Source organism: Oncorhynchus mykiss, chromosome 25 (genome assembly GCF_057628025.1).
Source record: "Oncorhynchus mykiss isolate SJ-2025 chromosome 25, ASM5762802v1, whole genome shotgun sequence".
Lineage (NCBI taxonomy): Eukaryota > Metazoa > Chordata > Actinopteri > Salmoniformes > Salmonidae > Oncorhynchus > Oncorhynchus mykiss.
The window spans coordinates 69,802,554-69,819,046 of record NC_143046.1 but is presented as its reverse complement, the minus strand read 5'-3'; the positions used below and the strand labels follow the sequence as shown (position 1 = coordinate 69,819,046).

Sequence of the window (16,493 nt, the reverse complement as noted above, 5' to 3'; positions counted from 1 at the left end):
CCTGTCGGACCTGCCTTGTTGATAGTAGTGTTAAGAAGGCAGAGCATTGCTTTATTAAAGACAGACTTCTCCCCATCTTAGCTACTACTGCATCAATATATTTTGACCATGACAGTTTACAACCTAGTGTTACTCCAAGAGCAGTTTAGTCATCTCAGCTTGTTCAATTTCCACATTTATTTATTACAAGATTTAGTTCAGGTTTAGTGAGTGTTTTGTTCCAAATACAATGCTTTCAGTTTTTTAAATATTTAGGGCTAACTTATTCCTTGCCACCCACTCTGAGACTAACTGCAGCTCTTTGTTGAGTGTTTGGATAAAATTTGGATGAAATGGCAGCAGTTTTACAGGCTCCCAGCCAATTGTGCTATTATGTGGGGGGTTGCGTTATTTGTAACTTATTTTGTACATAATGTTTCTGCAACTGCAACAAAATATCTTCTGGCTATCAGGAGAGCGATCACTCACCTCGGATTAGACTGAGATTTTTTCTACAACAAGCAGGACGCACATGATATTTGCCAAACGCCCCACAGGGCCAACATCCCCGTTATTTGCAAGAGGAAGCGACACAGGTACAGAGGACGAAGAGCCAGATGCCTGGTCAGGACCCGGAGAAGGCGAGTGGGAAAGCTGCCATTACCGTCAATACTACTCGCCAACGTGCAATCATTGGACAATAAATTAGACGAGGTATGATCACGAATATCCTACCAAAGGAACATAAAAAACTGTAATATCCTATGTTTCACGGAATCGTGGCTGAATGACGACATGGATATTCAGCTAGCGGGATATACGCTACACCGGCAAGATAGAATAGCACACTCCGGTAAGACAAGAGGGGGCGGTCTGTGCATATTTGTAAACAACAGCTGGTGCACGAAATCTAAGGAAGTCTCTAGATTTTGCTCACATGAAGTAGAGTATATTGTGATAAATTGCAGGCCACACTACTTGCCTAGAGTTTTCAGCTATAATTTTTGTGGCTGTTTATTTACCACCACAGACAGATGCTGGCTCTAAGACCGCACTGAGTCAGCTGTATAAGGAAATAAGCAAACAGTAAACCACTCACCCAGAGGCGGAGCTCCTAGTGGAGGGAAACTTAAATCGGTTCTACCAAATTTCTATCAACATGTTAAATGTGCAACGAGGGAAGAAAATTCTAGATCACCTGTACTCCACACACAGAGACGCTTACAAAGCTCTCCCTCGCCATCCATTTGGTAAATCCGACCCATACTCTATCCTCCTGATTCCTGCTTACAAGCAAAAATGAAAACAGGAAGCGCCAGTGACGAACCATCAAACAGGCAAAGCATCGATACAGGACTAAGATTGAATCATACTACACCGGCTCCGACGCTCGTCTTATTTGGCAGGACTTGCAAACTATTACAGACTACAAAGGGAAGCACAGCCGCGAGCTGCCCAGTGATATGAGCCTACCAGACGAGCTAAATCACTTCTATGCTCGCTTCGAGACCAGCAACACTGAAGCATGTATGAGAGCATCAGCTGTTCCGGACAACTGTGTGATCACGCTCTCCATAGCTGACGTGAGTAAGACCTTTAAACCGGTCAACATACACAAGGCTGCGGGGCCAGACGGATTACCAGGACGTGTGCTCTGGGCATGTGCTGACCAACTGGCAGGTGTCTTCACTGACATTTTTAACATGTCCCTGATTGAGTCTATAATACCAACATGTTTCAAGCAGACCACCATGGTCCCTGTGCCCAAGAACCCAAAGGCAACCTGCCTAAATGACTACATACCCGTAGCAGTCACGTCCATAGCCATGAAGTGCTTTGAAAGGTTGGTAATTGCTCACATCAACACCATTATCCCAGAAATCCTAGACTCACTCCAATTTGCATACCGACCAAACAGATCCACAGCTGATGCAATCTCTATTGCACTCAACACTGTCCTTTCCCACCTGGACAAAAGGAATACCTATGTGAGAATGCTATTAATTGACTACAGCTCAGCGTTCAACAACATAGTACCCTCAAAGCCCATCACTAAGCTAAGGATCCTGTTACTAAACACCTCCCTCTGCAACTGAATCCTGGACTTCCTGACGGGCCACCCCCAGGTGGTGAGAGTAGGTAGCAACACATCTGGCATGCTGATCCTCAACACTGGAGCTCCTCAGGGGTGCATGCTCAGTTCCCTTCTGTAGTCCCTGTTCACCCACGACTGCATGGCCAGGCATGACCCCAACACCATCATTAAGTTTGCAGACGACACAACAATGGTAGGCCTGATCACCGACAACGACGAGACAGCCTATAGGGCGGAGGTCAAAGACCTGACCGGGTGGTGCCAGAATAACAACCTATTCCTCAACGTAACCAAGACTAAGGAGATGATTGTGGACTACAGGAAAAAGAGGACCGAGCACGCCCCCATTCTCATTGACATTGGCTGTAGTGGAGCAGGTTGAGAGCTTCAAGTCCCTTGGTGTCCACATCAGCAACAAACTATTATGGTCCAAACACACCAAGACAGTCGTGAAGAGGGCACGACAAAGCCTATTCCCCCTCAGGAAACTAAAAAGATCCTCAAAAGGTTCTTCAGCTGCAACATCGAGAGCATCTCGACTGGTTGCATCACTGCCTGGTACGGCAATTGCTCGGCCTCTGACCGCAAGGCACTACAGAGGGTAGTGCATACGGCCCAGTACATCACTGGGGTTAAGCTGCCTGCCACCCAGGACCTCTACACCAGGCGGTGTCAGAGGAAGGCCCTAACAATTGTCAAAGACCCCAGCCACCCCAGTCATAGACTGTTCTCTCTACTACCACATGGCAAGTCTAGGACAAAAAGGCTTCTCAACAGTTTTTACCCCCAAGCCATAAGACTCCTGAACAGGTAATCAAATGGCTACCCAGACTATTAGCATTGTGTCCCCCCCAACCCCTCTTTTTACGCTGCTGCTACTCTCTGTTTATCATATATGCATCGTCACTTTAACTATACATTCATGTACATACTACCTCAATTGGGCCGACCAACCAGTGCTCCCGCACATTAGCTAAACGGGCTATCTGCACTGTGTCCCGCCACCCGCCAACCCCTCTTTTACGCTACTGTTACTCTCTGTTCATCATGTATGCATAGTCACTTTAACCATAGCTACATGTACATACTACCTCAATCAGCCTGACTAACCGGTGTCTGTATGTAGCTTCGCTACTTTTATAGCCTCGCTACTGTATATAGCTTGCCTTTTTACTGTTTTATTTCTGTTAATTACCTATTGTTCACCTACTACCTTTTTTGCTCTATTGGTTAGAGCCTGTAAGTAAGCATTTCACTGTAAGGTCTACCTACACCTGTTGCATTCAGCGCACGTAACCAATAAACTTTGATTTTATTTGAGTGTTACAGTCATTTCAGTCGCTGTAGTAGCTGACGTGTATAGTGTTGAGTCATCCGCATACATAGAAACTCTGGCTTTACTGAAAGTCAGTGGCATGTCGTTAATAAAAATTGAAAAAAACAAGGGGCCTAAACAGCTACCCTGGGAAATTCTTGATTCTAACTGGATTATAATTGATAGGGTTCCATTAAAGAACACCCTCTGTGTTCTATTAGACAAGTAACTCTTTATCCACATTATAACAGGGGGTGTACAGCCATAACACATACATTTTAACAGCAGCGGACTATGATCAATAATGTAAAATGCTGCACTGAAGTCTAACAAGGCAACACCCACAATCATTTTATCATCCATTTCTCTCAGCCGATCATCAGTCATTTGTGTAAGTGCTGTGCTTGTTGAGTGTCCTTCCCTATAAGCATGCTGAAATTCTGTTGTCAATTTGTTTACTGTAAAATAGCATTGTATCTGGTCAAACACAATTTTTTTCCAAGATGTTTACTAAGGGTTGGTTGCCTATTTGAGCCAGTAAGGGGGCTTTACTTTTTTGTTGTTGTAGCGGAATGACTTTAGCTTCCCTCCAGGCCTGAGGGCACATGTTCTCAGGCTTGAGGACAGGAGTTGAGAAATACTGCTCCAATTCTGCCTTTACCTAGACGGGTGCCATCCGACTGGCCAACTGCAACCTGCACAACCAGGCGGTGGGAGAAGGGATCAGTGCTGTGGTGCAGGATGTCCATATCCACCAGTACATCGAACAGCAGCAGCCCCAGTCAGACGGGGTCCGGCCAGGACCCTCTCCAGGTCAGGGCTTAGGGCTGGGCCAGCCTGCTGTACTGCGGAGATCCTTCTGGTTGGAGGCTGGCTCGGTCAACTTCGCCCTGATCACGGCTGACGTGGCACTGGCTGCGGACCACCCGGCCAAGTACGAGGTGCAGAGGCAATTCCTGGAGCTCCATGATGCTCACACCAAGAGGTAGGAATGGAGGAAGGAAGGAATTAATACACTTTATTGATCCCAAAGAAATTTGGGAGAAATGGATCCCTAGAGAAAATTGGTCTTGCCGTCACCAGTAGCAATCACAGACATAGACTAGACAGACACACATGCATACATCAGATCAGAGACATGAGTGCTCTCTCTCGCTTTCCTTTCCTCCCAGGCTATGGTTCCTGTGGCCAGATGAGACTGGTCGCAACAAGCGCAGCAGGAACAAGTGTGGTTGCCTGGGGGGCTGTCGTTTCTACGGGGGCACCAACACGGGTCTGGACTTCTTCCATCTGGAGGAGATGACCCCCTCCTGCAGCTTGGCCTTCTCCTCCTCCAGTGTTGAGTCAGACATGTGCTACGGCCAATCACTGCTGCAGCCTGGAGAGTGGATTGTCACCAAGGAGACGGCCAAGCTGTCTAACGGTACGAGTGTTTCAATGTATTTATCAAAATAAATAAAACATTTTCACTGGGATTGGAGACTGACACGGAGGTCATATCTTGGTTCACTGTGATAGTTGTGTTAAATTATAGGGTTGCTGCTCTGTTCCATTTTAGCTTTGATCTGTGTATCTGGAACACACCCAACCTACAGTACAGTGACATACTGTGTATTCCCTCTTGTAGGTAAGGGTGTGGGGGTGAAGGGAGACACCTGTACCCCCAGTCCGGCCCCTGAGCTCGGAATACGGGGCCAACACCTGAGCCTGCAGGTGCCTCTGCGCTCCCACAGTTCGGCCTCCTCTTCCGAGGAAAATAGTTGCTCCAGCGCAGCACTGCCCTTACTGGCCGGAGAGAGGGACAGCCCGTCTCCTAGCACTGAGGAACGCATGCTCCCCATGAACGGCAAGAGCACTGCAGAGTGAGTAGCAGATGAATGCAGCACGGGTGCAACATGAATACAATGTTTACACACATTCACAATTCACCAACAGCCCATATACTAGTGAAGTAGCTGACAAAAGTGCATTATCTTGGTATTCTCAACCCCTCCTTCTCTCCTTACAGTACTCTTACAGAACTCCCTGAGGGCACCCCAGTGTCACCCAACAGTGCCCAGGAGCACTCCTCTCTCCGCTCACCCCTCAAGCGCCAGTCCTCCGTGCAATCTGGCCGGCTGGGAAGCACTAAGAGCCTGTCGGCGGCAGTCTTCACCGACAAGCCCCCGCCGCCCCTTTCTGGCGTCCAGTTCAGCAGTGAGGTCTCCCGTAGCGACGAGAACGTCCTGGACTCTCCTCGCCAGCGCCGGAGCTACAGCTCCTTCCCGTTCACGCCGTCCGCAGACTCCAGCACCTTCCACCAGTATCGCTCAGCAGACTCCAGCATGTCGGTGGCAGACAGCGAGGCTTACTTTTCAGCAACAGAGGACTTTGAGCCCATCAGCAGTGCAGACGAAGGTCCAGGCACCTACCCTGGTAGGAAGAAGAAGAGGAGGCAGCAGCAGATGCAGAATCAGCCCCAGCAGCAGCCCTACCACATGGACAACTACAGGTTGGACCTGTACCTGCTAAATGACTGCCCCTCCAGTCCGACCCTTTCCCCTCTTACCTAACCTTTTTCTTTCTTAGAGAATGTGTTGTCATTTTACTTAGTAAAATAAAGGGAAACGATGCATGATTACAGTAGTTAAACCAATCTGTTGTGAATCTGATTCCAGCCGAAGTTCTATCTACCACAGTGTGGAGGGACCTCTCACCTATGTGTTGAATGGGGATCTCATCACAGAGCCCAGGCCCCTGCCCATGCCCCCCATGCTGCCCCCGCTGCCAGCCCACCCCATCCCCGGCCACCAGTCGCAGGCCTCCTTTGTATCAGCCATGGGGTTGGAGGAGGAGTGCTCGGTGGATGTGGAGAAGACTCCCGAGCCAGGCCTGGTGACTCGACAGCCCCATGTCATGGCCTGCTACCAGAGCTACCTGGCCCACTACCAGGTAAGGCTGGTACACAATAGTGTATTATCCCTGAACTAATTATTATTATATGATTTGATCAGAAAATTAAGACATGTATCGTACGGCAATGTGACACCCCTGTATGATTTGTCAGGTAGAATGGGGAATTATGTCTGCTCTATTCAACCTTCTGACCATTTATCCTTCTGAATACACCCCAGGTGTCCAACTGGTCTCAGAAGCAGCCCACCAATAAGAGGACCTCCAAGTCCTCACTGCATCGCCCCCTGGACCTGGACACACCCACCAGTGAGGAGAGCTCCGCCTCCTTCGACCAGCTCTCTGTTCCCAGCTTTAAGGTAAGAAACACACACTATATAGATCAGCGGTATTCAACTACTATTTGAGAAGGTTCGGTCAGGCAAATTTCCTAGGTTGCAAGGGTCCGGATGGATATTGTCATTTTTCGGCATAGCAACAAACCCCCACCTTCCAAAACATTTTACAACAAACTGTTCACACCCGTCTTGTTGGTAGACAAAACATTTTACAGTTTTGAAGCACATTTCCTGCAACCCTACACAGTGACTCACCATAATCATTATGGGCCCCCTTGGGGTCGAGGCCCCTGGGCACGTAATCTGGCCATGATAACAACAAGATTTAGATGGGCTAACCAGCTATCTTACCTACCTAGCTAACATGCTCTAGTTGCTCAACTGGACATTTCTGACAAGGTCTATCAGTGAATGACGTGAGGAAAACAGCCCATGCTCTACCACATTTAGAAATTCCTCCTTGTGCCTTCTACTTTTACAGCTATAAAGAGCAGTAAGTTCAAATCCTGACTGATTTCCTTAAAAACATTTTTTTTTACATACACACATACTACCGTTCAAAAAGTTTGGGGTCACTTAGAAATGTCCCTGTTATTGAAAGAAAAGCAACAAAAAAAATGTCCATTAAAATAACATCAAATTTATCAGAAATACAAGGTAGACATTGTAAATGTTGTAAATGAGCTGGAAATGGCAGATTTTTTTTTAAATGGAATATCTACATAGGCGTACAGAGGCCCATTATCAGCAACCATCACTCCTGTGTTCCAATGGCGCGTTGTGTTAGCTAATCCAAGTTGATCATTTTAAAAGGCTAATTGATCATTAGAAAACTCTTTGCAATTATGTTAGCACAGCTGAAAACTGTTGTACTGCTTAAAGAAGCAATAAAACTGGCCTTATTTAGACTAGTTGTGTATCTAGAGCTTCAGCATTTGTGGGTTCGATTACAAGGCTCAAAATGGCCAGAAACAAAGTCTATTCATGTTCTTAGGTTGGAGTCATTAAAACTCGTTTTTCAACCACTCCACAAATGTCTTATTAACGAACTATAGTTTTAGCAAATCGGTTAGGACATCTACTTTGTTACAACTAATTTTTCCAACAATTGTTTACAGACAGATTATTTCCCTTTTTAATTCACTGTATCACAATTCCAGTGGGTCAGAAGTTTACATACACTAAGTTGACTGTGCCTTTAAACAGCTTGGAAAATTACAGAATATGATGTCATGGCTTTAGAAGCTTCTGCGTGGCTAATTGACATAATTTGAGTCAATTGGAGATGTACCTGTGGATGTATTTCAAGGCCTACCTTCAAACTCAGTGCCTCTTTGCTTAACATCATGGGAAAATCAAAAGAAATCAGTCAAAACTTCAGAAAATAAATTGTACACCTCCACAAGTCTGGTTCATCCTTGGGAGCAATTTCCAAACGCCTGAAGGTACCACGTTCATCTGTACAAACAATAGTAGGCAAGTATGAACACCATGGGACCACGCTGCCGTCATACTACTCAGGAAGGAGACACGTTCTGTCTCCTAGAGATGAACTTTGGTGCAAATCCATCCCAGAACAACAGCAAAGGACCTTGTGAAGATGCTGGAGGAAACAGGTACAAAAGTATCTATATCCACAGTAAAACTAGTCCTATATCGACATAACCTGAAAGGCCGCTCAGCAAGGAAGAAGCCACTGCTCCAAAACCACCATAAAAAAGCCAGACTACGGTTTGCAACTGCAAATGGGGACAAAGATTGTACTTTTTGGAGAAATGTCCTCTGGTCTGATGAAACAAAACTAGAACTGTTTGGCCATAATGGCCATCGTTATGTTTGGAGGAAAAAGGGGGAGGCTTGCAAGCCGAAGAACACCATCCCAACCGTGAAGCACGGGGGTGGCAGCATCATGTTGTCTGGGTGCTTTGCTGCAGGAGGGACTGGTGCACTTCACAAAATAGATGGCATCATGAGGGACGAAAATTATCTGGATATATTGAAGCAACATCTCAAGACATCAGTCAGGAAGTTAAAGCTTGGTTGCAAATGGGTTTTCCAAATGGACAATGACCCCAAGCATTCTTCAAAAGTTGTGGGAAAATGGCTTAAGGACATCACAGTCAAGGTATTGGAGTGGCCATCACAAAGCCCTGACCTCAAATTTATAGAAAATGTGTGGGCAGAACTGAAAAGGCGTGTCTCTGAGCAAGGAGGCCTACAGACAGTGTCACCAGCGAAGCACCATCACACCTCCTCAATGCTTCATGGTGGGAACCACACATGCAGAGATCATCCGTTCACCTACTCTGCGTCTCACAAAGACATGGCGGTTGGAACCAAAAATCTAAAATTTGGCCTCATCAGACCAAAGGACAGATTTCCACCGGTCTAATGTCCATTGCTTGTGTTTCTTGGCCCAAGCAAGTCTCTTCTTCTTATTCGTGTCCTTTAGTAGGGGTGTCTTTGCAGAAATCCGACCATGAAGGCCTGATTCACGCAGTCTCCTCTGAACCGTTGATGTCTGTTGAACACTGAAGTATTTATTTGGGCTGCAATTTCTGAGGCTGGTAACTCTGATAAACTTAACCTCTGCAGAAGAGGTAACTCTGGGTCTTCCTTTCCTGTGACGGTCCTCATGAGAACCAGTTTCTTCGTAGCGCTTGATGGTTTTTGCGACTGCCTTTGAAGAAACTTTCAAAGTTCTTGATATTTTCCGTATTGACTGACCATGTCTTAAAGTAATGGACTGTTGTTTCTCTTTGCTTATTTGAGTTGTTCTTGCCCTAATATGGACTTAGTCTTTTACCAAATAGGGCTACCTTGTCACAACACAACTGATTGGCTCAAACACATTAAGAAGGAAAGAAATTACACAAATGAACTTTTAACAAGGCACACCTGTTAATTGAAATGTATTCCAGGTGACTACCTCATGAAGCTGGTTGAGAAAATGCCAAGAGTGTGCAAAGCTGTCATCAAGACAAAGGGTGGCTACTTTGAACAATCTCAATTATGAAATGTATTTTGATTGGTTTATCAATTTATTTTTGTTTTCTGCATGATTCCGTAGGTGTTATTTCATAGTTTTGATGTCTTCACTATTATTCAACAATGTAGTAGATAGTAAAATAATACAAATAAAAATCCTTGAATGAGTAGGTGTGTCCAAACTTTTGACTTGTACTGTATAAATCGACCTGCGGTACGTATTGATCCTGTTCTGTGTCCGGATCCGGACTGTGGTCTGTCTGAGTATGGCAGATTTCATAGACTGTGTATGTGTTTTTGTGTGTTACTGTATGTGTTTGTTCATCCATGGTGTACCCTAAATTCATAACCCTTCATCTTATGTTGTAGGTGGTGAAACAAGGCCTCTCTGCTAGCTCTCTACTTGACAGAGGCCTTTCGTTGATGGGAGACACAAACAAGTATTTAGAATTTATGTTGCTTAACTTGGATCTCTATGGTCTGCGCGACATGTGTTTCACACACACATCTGTAACTGCATCTCTCGCTATGTGACTTTAGCCAACCCTACACACCTCTGGATAAGAAGGCTATGGAGAACACAGACGACACCACCACTGAGGACTGGACCATGGAGCAGCCCCTCTCCCAGACCAGAACCACCGCCATCGTGGAGGTGAAGGGGGCCATCAATGTGGTGCTTACCCCTCTGGTGGCTGAAGCTCTGGACAGGTAACAGCTACTGGGTTAATACTAAATTCTAATATGCCATAGCCACCAAAGGCTTTTATGGAAATACCATTATAGGTAATGTTATAGAACAGCTCCTCATAGAAAATACTGACCATATTAGCTTTCCATCTGCAATCAGTGTCTCCCCACTGCAACTGTACCCAACCACTCTCCTTGGCATATTGCAGGAATAGTATATTGCTCAAGACAGTGACAATGTATGTTCTTTCAGATACATTGAGTCCATGGTCCACTACGTCAGTGTCCGTCACCCTGCAGCCATTCTGGATGACCTGCATGGGAAGGTCCTCAATGAAGCCTATCAGATCAGCAAGTCCACAGTAACTGAATCCGTAGGTGAACCTCACCAATCGGCAAATCTGTCCAGAAGTAGCGCTATAAAGAGAATAGAGTACGATTTTTAGATGAACCCTAAGTTTGTCTTGTTTTGACATTTTTTTCCCCCACTATAGAGCTCAGCCAAGCAGGAGAACAAGCTATCAAAGACGGAGGGTACCACAGGCTCCCTCAACACTCCCCATGTCCAAACGGACCTGACGGTCAAACCAGACAACGTGAAGATCAAGGGCCTGCAAGCTAACGTGTCAATTCCCAAGGTAGGAATTGTCATTGTGCCAAGAAAATTGTATTGGGCTTAAACAGAGTTCGCACTAATTTGAAGTGAACTTATCAGGAGTCGACAGCAGTCCAATGCTGACCTCCTTTCCTGAGTTGATTTTCAAAAGTCCAACACATCTTTGTCTCTGACTGTACAGGTGAACCTGTGTCTGCTCCAGGCCTCGGTAGAAGAGTGTTCTCCCTCCAACTCCAGTAAGAGCCACATCACACACGTCTCCCTGGTTGCTCTGTGCTTCGACAGGATCGCCACACAGTTTCGCATGAACAGGTAACCTCACTTCCACCAGCTTGCACGGGTCTCTTTACGACACACACACACACACACACACACACACACACACAGTTTCACCGCACCTGCGGGCGGCAGGTAGTTGTCATGGGTCCGTAACTGAAAGGTTGCAAGTTCGAATCCCTGAGCTGAAAAATCTTTGTGCCTTTAAGCAAGGTACTTGAACCTAGTTATAAACTGGGTGGTTCGATCCCTGAATGTTGATTGGCTGACAGCCATGGTATATCAGACCATATACCACAGGTATGACAAATAATTTATTTTTACTGCTCTAATTACGTTGGTAACCAGTTTATAATAGCAATAAGGCACCTCAGTGGTTTGTGATATATGGCCAATATACCACGGCTAAGGCCTTTGTCCAGACACTTTGTCCAGACACACTTTGTCCACACGACGCATGGCGTCGTGCCTAAGAACAGCCCTTAGCCGTGGTATATTGGCCATATATCACACCCCCTCTGCTTTATTGCTTAATTGCTCCAGGGTCGCTGTTGATAATGGCAGACCCTGGCCGTCACCCCACTCCAATGGTGTCTTAGGGGGAGTTAGGATATTATTATTTTTTAACAATGAAATAGGACAAATATAAGCACCCACCAAATTATTATTACTATTATTATTACACGTGCGTACCCTACTGTCGGTCTTCATAGGGGCATAGTGGAGGAGACGCCCAACACAGCAGAGCATGGCCGTCCCTCCGTCAACTTGGAAAAGTACGCATCGGCCACCAAGATGCAGCCACAGTCCTCAGGCTCATTGCGCTCCAACGCTGGCATCGAGAAGGGCAAGGAGATCGCTGCCAAGCTTAACATCCACCGCATCCACAGCCAACTACGAGGCCTGGATTCCACAGGTAAGAATTTGCTATTTTCAATGTTATGCTCTACAGCTTTTTTTTTTCCTTCATGTGCTAGGCTGGAACACCATCCTTCACACCCAGCAGGCTGTCCATGACTGGAGTTGGAGACCCCTGCCCTAATAAAATATTACGTGTTAGACAGTTGTGACCTGTCCTTTTTCCTGTCCTGTGGTTTAGACATAGGAACATGTGCAATCACGGCCATCCCCTTTGAGAAGTCCAAAGTACTGTTCAGCCTGGAGGAAATGGATGAGTTTTCCCTGGTGGATGAGACGGAGAACCAGGTGGCTGCAGACCTGGCCCGGACCGGCGCATCCTTGGAGAAGTGGGGCTGGATAATGTTTGAGTGCGGCATCGAGAACCTTACTGTCAAAGGTAATGTGTCATTGCCAAATATATGTACACTTGCCTACATACAATACCCCATAATGTCAGTGGAATTATGTGTTTAGAAATGTTTACAAATAAATTAAAAGCTAAAAGTATTCAACCCCTTTGTTTTGTCAAGCCTAAATAAGTTCAGGAGTAAAATAGTGCTTAACCCTTTGAGCATGTTGAAGTTCTTAGTTACACTTTGGATGGTGTATCAATACAGACAGTCACTGCAAAGATACAGACGTCCTTCCTAACTCAGTTGCCAGAGAGGAAGGAAACCGCTCCGGGATTTCACCATGAGGCCAGTGGTGGCTTTAAAACAGTTAGAGTTGAAAGGCTGTGAACAACATTGTAGTTACTCCACAATACTAACCTAATTAACAGAGTGAAAAGAAGGGAGCCTGTACAGAATAAAAGTATTCCAAAATGTGCATCTTGTTTGCAACAAGGCACTAAAGTAGTACTGCAAAGCAATTCACTTTTTGTCCTCAATACAAACTCTTATGTTTGGGGCAAATACAACACATTACTGAGATCCATTATTTTCAAGCATAGTGTTGACTGCATCATGTTACCAAGAAGACAGTGAATGTTCCTGAGTGGCCGAGTTACAGTTCTGACCTAAATCCACTTGAAAATCAATGGCAAGACCTGAATAGTCTGGCAATGATCAACAATCAATTTTTACAGAGCTTGAAGACTTTTGAAAATAAAAATGAGAAGATGTTGCACAATCCAGCTGTAATCACTGCCAAAGGTGCTTCTACAAATTATTGATGTGGTGTGAATACTTATGTAAATGAGATATTTCTGTATTTAATTTTCAAAAAATTTGCAAACATTTATACAAACATGTTTTCACATTGTCATTTTGGGGTATTGTGTGTAGATGGGTGAGAATAATTTTTTAATTCAGGCTGTAACTAAATGTGAACTAAGTCGAGGGGTATGAATACTTTCTGAAGGCACCAATAGACATTGGCATTTAGATTCACTTTGAATGAACTTAATTTGAAGTTATTACATTTATGTTATTAACCCCATCACTGAACACTGTTGCCTGATTGTGTGCCTGTCTGTGTGCAGGTGGGCGTCAGTCGGGTGCAGTGCTGTACAGTGCGTTTGGCATCATGGGACAGTCGGGTACGGGCGTGAAGATTGGCATGTCCAAATCTAACGGCTCAACGTGTTCTCAGACGGGCAGCGGCTACAGCACCGATGTATCTGATGACAATCTGCCTAACGACGCGACAAGACCCAACTCTGATGCCAACAGAAACTCAGACTCTGACGATCAGGTAACTTATCACCGTCCGTCACTTTGAACTGTTGTACAACCTCGTTTCAGTAACAGAAAGAATTCACAAAAAATATGTAGACTTGCTTCTTTCTTGCTCCTGTTCTCTCATTGGCTTATGCTGTGTGGATTGCTCTTGCAGGATGAAGGGGTGGAGTCTGATGACCTGAAGAAGGACCTCCTCCTCATGCCCCCGCCCCCTGACTCCAGTAGCATGAAGCTCACCATCAAGGAGATTTGGTTCAGCTTCGCTGCCCCCACCAACGTACGCTCTCCCTCACAGGCCATCTCCAGGCAGCTGAATCTCCTAAGCACAGCGACGCCAGCGATTGGCGCCTGGTTGGTCCCCATCGACCAGCTCAAGTCTTCTCTGCGTAAGCTTGACATGGAGGGCACTTTGAGAGTGTGTGCTGTCATGGGCTGCATCATGACTGAAGCCTTGGAGGTCAGTACTGCACAGATTGAGGGTTCCAATGCCTTTTATCAATTTAATTGTCCTATATTTTGTATATACTGTATGGTGATTGTGTATATTCCTCTGGCTATATTTTGTCTGTATATTTTGTCTATTGCTGTCAGCACCATTTCACAAGGTCAAATGGAGGGTACATGTAAATGTCCTTGGCAAATAACGGTGATTCTTATTCTATATGAGACACATTTCCTTTTCTTTCCCTTGTTCTGTACAGAAAAAGAGTATCCACATCCCCTTTCGGAGCAAGTACAACAGGGTGACCAAGCGAGCACGCTACCTCCACGAGAACCCCTCCTGTCTGCTGTGTAACATCCTGCATCGCTACCTACAGCAGGCTGACTACACTGTGATAGAGGAGGCCACCATGGTGAGATGTGTGTTTAGAGGCTTGAGAACTTCAGTCTGGACCATGATTGACTGAATCATGTGTGCTAGTGCTGGGCTGGAAATAGTTCTTATGGATCTACCTTAACTTACCTCCTAATTAACTATTAAATCCATCTGATCTTGTCCTCACTAGAATGACGGGCTGCCTGCCCTGGTGACCCTGAAGAAGGGGCTGGTGGCTCTGGCCCGGCAGTGGATGAAGTTTATTGTGGTGACCCAGGGCTTCAAGGCCATCGGCCTGATGAGGCCCAACCAGCTGCCCAAACCCAAGGAGACCCCCCAGCAGCAGACCTTCCAGGACCAGAGCCAGGGCCTGGACAACGGAGCTGCGCTGCAGAGTGACACCAGTGCTGATGGGGCTGAGTTTGAGTTTGACGCAGGTAGGAACGTATGTTTTTTTTTTGGGACGATGACATTTCTGGTAAATGAATACATGACAGATATACTTTTTTTAAACCAATTGTATTGAAAAGTCCCCCCACGTGTTAATGAATTTGATAATGATTATAATGATGACGGTAATAATGCATGCAGTATGTTGGTTCAATGGGTTGTAACTGCTGTCCAGCCACAGTGAGTGAACACACCATGCTGCTAGAGGGAGCATGCAGCCGCCCCCTGCCCACAGGAGACAAATCTGGACCAGTTAGCGGGGTGGAGATCATGAGGAAGCTCTCCAAGTCCCACACACACAGTGAATCTGCCCTCAAAATAAAGGTAAAGGTATGTCTATCCACCCCTCTGTCTGCATTGTCTACTTTAACTTTGTACCATTATAATTGATTATATGGGTGGACAGGGGCGACAGGGCGGTACCACTTTTCATTAGTATACCATAGGAATGCATTTGTTTTCACACTAATGATATTGGTGTATGTTCTTCAGGGTTCCCACCCATACCAGTCCCTCAGCTACACCAGCGGGGACACAGCGGCTGACTCTCCTGCCCATGTGAGTCGTGTCGGCATGACTGCCAAGGACAGTCCCCGTAAGGAGAGCCTGCTGAGCTACCTGACAGGCAGCTTCCCCAGCCTGCACAACCTGCTGGAGGGCACACCCCAGAGGAATGAAACCACCACCAAAAGCACAGGTATGCTCACATTATCCTGGTTCTGACTTGGTTTGTGTGAACATTCTCCTAAAGCATGGGTTATAGGGAATTTCCACCGTATTTTTATAGTACTTTGATTCCTTTTCAAACTATCATGATAGAGAATTGGTATAGAATTGGACTGCAACATGACATTGTTTGCTCCCCCCTTTAGGTAACAGTGTGGGCCCAGATGTGGTGACGGAACACCCCCTGCTGTCTGAGCCCTCCTCCGTCAGCTTCTACAACTGGATGTCCAACGCTGTGGGCAACCGGGGCGGAGGGAATGCTGTACCCCAGGAGTCCCCTGTCAACCGCTCCCAGCACAATATCCTGCAGACAGGTAGGGGGAATGTTGTGAGAATATTCTGGGAATGTTGGTGATGTAACCAACCCTGATTGCTCACAGTAAAATAATTGTAAAAATAAGGTCACCCTAAGTGTCTTTCTGTTGCTCCTCAGGCATCACCTGTAACCTCCACACCATCCCATCAGCGTCAGACTTCAACACGGTGCTGTCCAGCGACCAGAACACTCTTGATGGAACACAGTCTCAGCACTCTCAGCACAGCACCAGCCAAGATGACATAATGATGGCCGACATTGAGGAGGGCAACCAGTGTCCCGCCGCCGTTCAGCTAGCAGACGCCCAGGTGAGTGAGTGAGTGAGTGAGTGAGTGAGTGAGTGAGTGAGTGAGTGAGTGAGTGAGTGAGTGAGTTATAATTCTGATGATTCTCTCTCCCCTCCTTCACAACAC

The 16,493-nt window shown here is 46.0% G+C and overlaps 1 protein-coding gene across 50 annotated transcripts in view; it reads left to right on the top strand.

Moving 5' to 3' along the window:
- Positions 1-16,493, top strand: part of LOC110505661 (bridge-like lipid transfer protein family member 1) — a 90,422-nt gene that overhangs the window by 35,873 nt on the left and 38,056 nt on the right. For 45 of the 50 annotated variants that reach the window (XM_090220962.1, XM_090220947.1, XM_090220930.1 and 42 more), the window contains exons 24-44: positions 4,055-4,374; positions 4,562-4,812; positions 5,017-5,251; positions 5,398-5,880; positions 6,047-6,320; positions 6,503-6,640; positions 9,977-10,047; positions 10,148-10,318; positions 10,551-10,671; positions 10,792-10,935; positions 11,095-11,225; positions 11,903-12,105; positions 12,289-12,486; positions 13,573-13,784; positions 13,926-14,228; positions 14,473-14,625; positions 14,779-15,025; positions 15,214-15,368; positions 15,531-15,735; positions 15,911-16,078; positions 16,198-16,388. In XM_090220962.1, coding sequence (XP_090077088.1) covers positions 4,055-4,374; positions 4,562-4,812; positions 5,017-5,251; positions 5,398-5,880; positions 6,047-6,320; positions 6,503-6,640; positions 9,977-10,047; positions 10,148-10,318; positions 10,551-10,671; positions 10,792-10,935; positions 11,095-11,225; positions 11,903-12,105; positions 12,289-12,486; positions 13,573-13,784; positions 13,926-14,228; positions 14,473-14,625; positions 14,779-15,025; positions 15,214-15,368; positions 15,531-15,735; positions 15,911-16,078; positions 16,198-16,388 — 4,374 coding nt within the window. The remainder of the gene's footprint in view (positions 1-4,054; positions 4,375-4,561; positions 4,813-5,016; positions 5,252-5,397; positions 5,881-6,046; positions 6,321-6,502; positions 6,641-9,976; positions 10,048-10,147; positions 10,319-10,550; positions 10,672-10,791; positions 10,936-11,094; positions 11,226-11,902; positions 12,106-12,288; positions 12,487-13,572; positions 13,785-13,925; positions 14,229-14,472; positions 14,626-14,778; positions 15,026-15,213; positions 15,369-15,530; positions 15,736-15,910; positions 16,079-16,197; positions 16,389-16,493) is intronic. The other 5 variants (XM_090220949.1, XM_090220926.1, XM_090220934.1 and 2 more) reach the window with 1 other exon arrangement.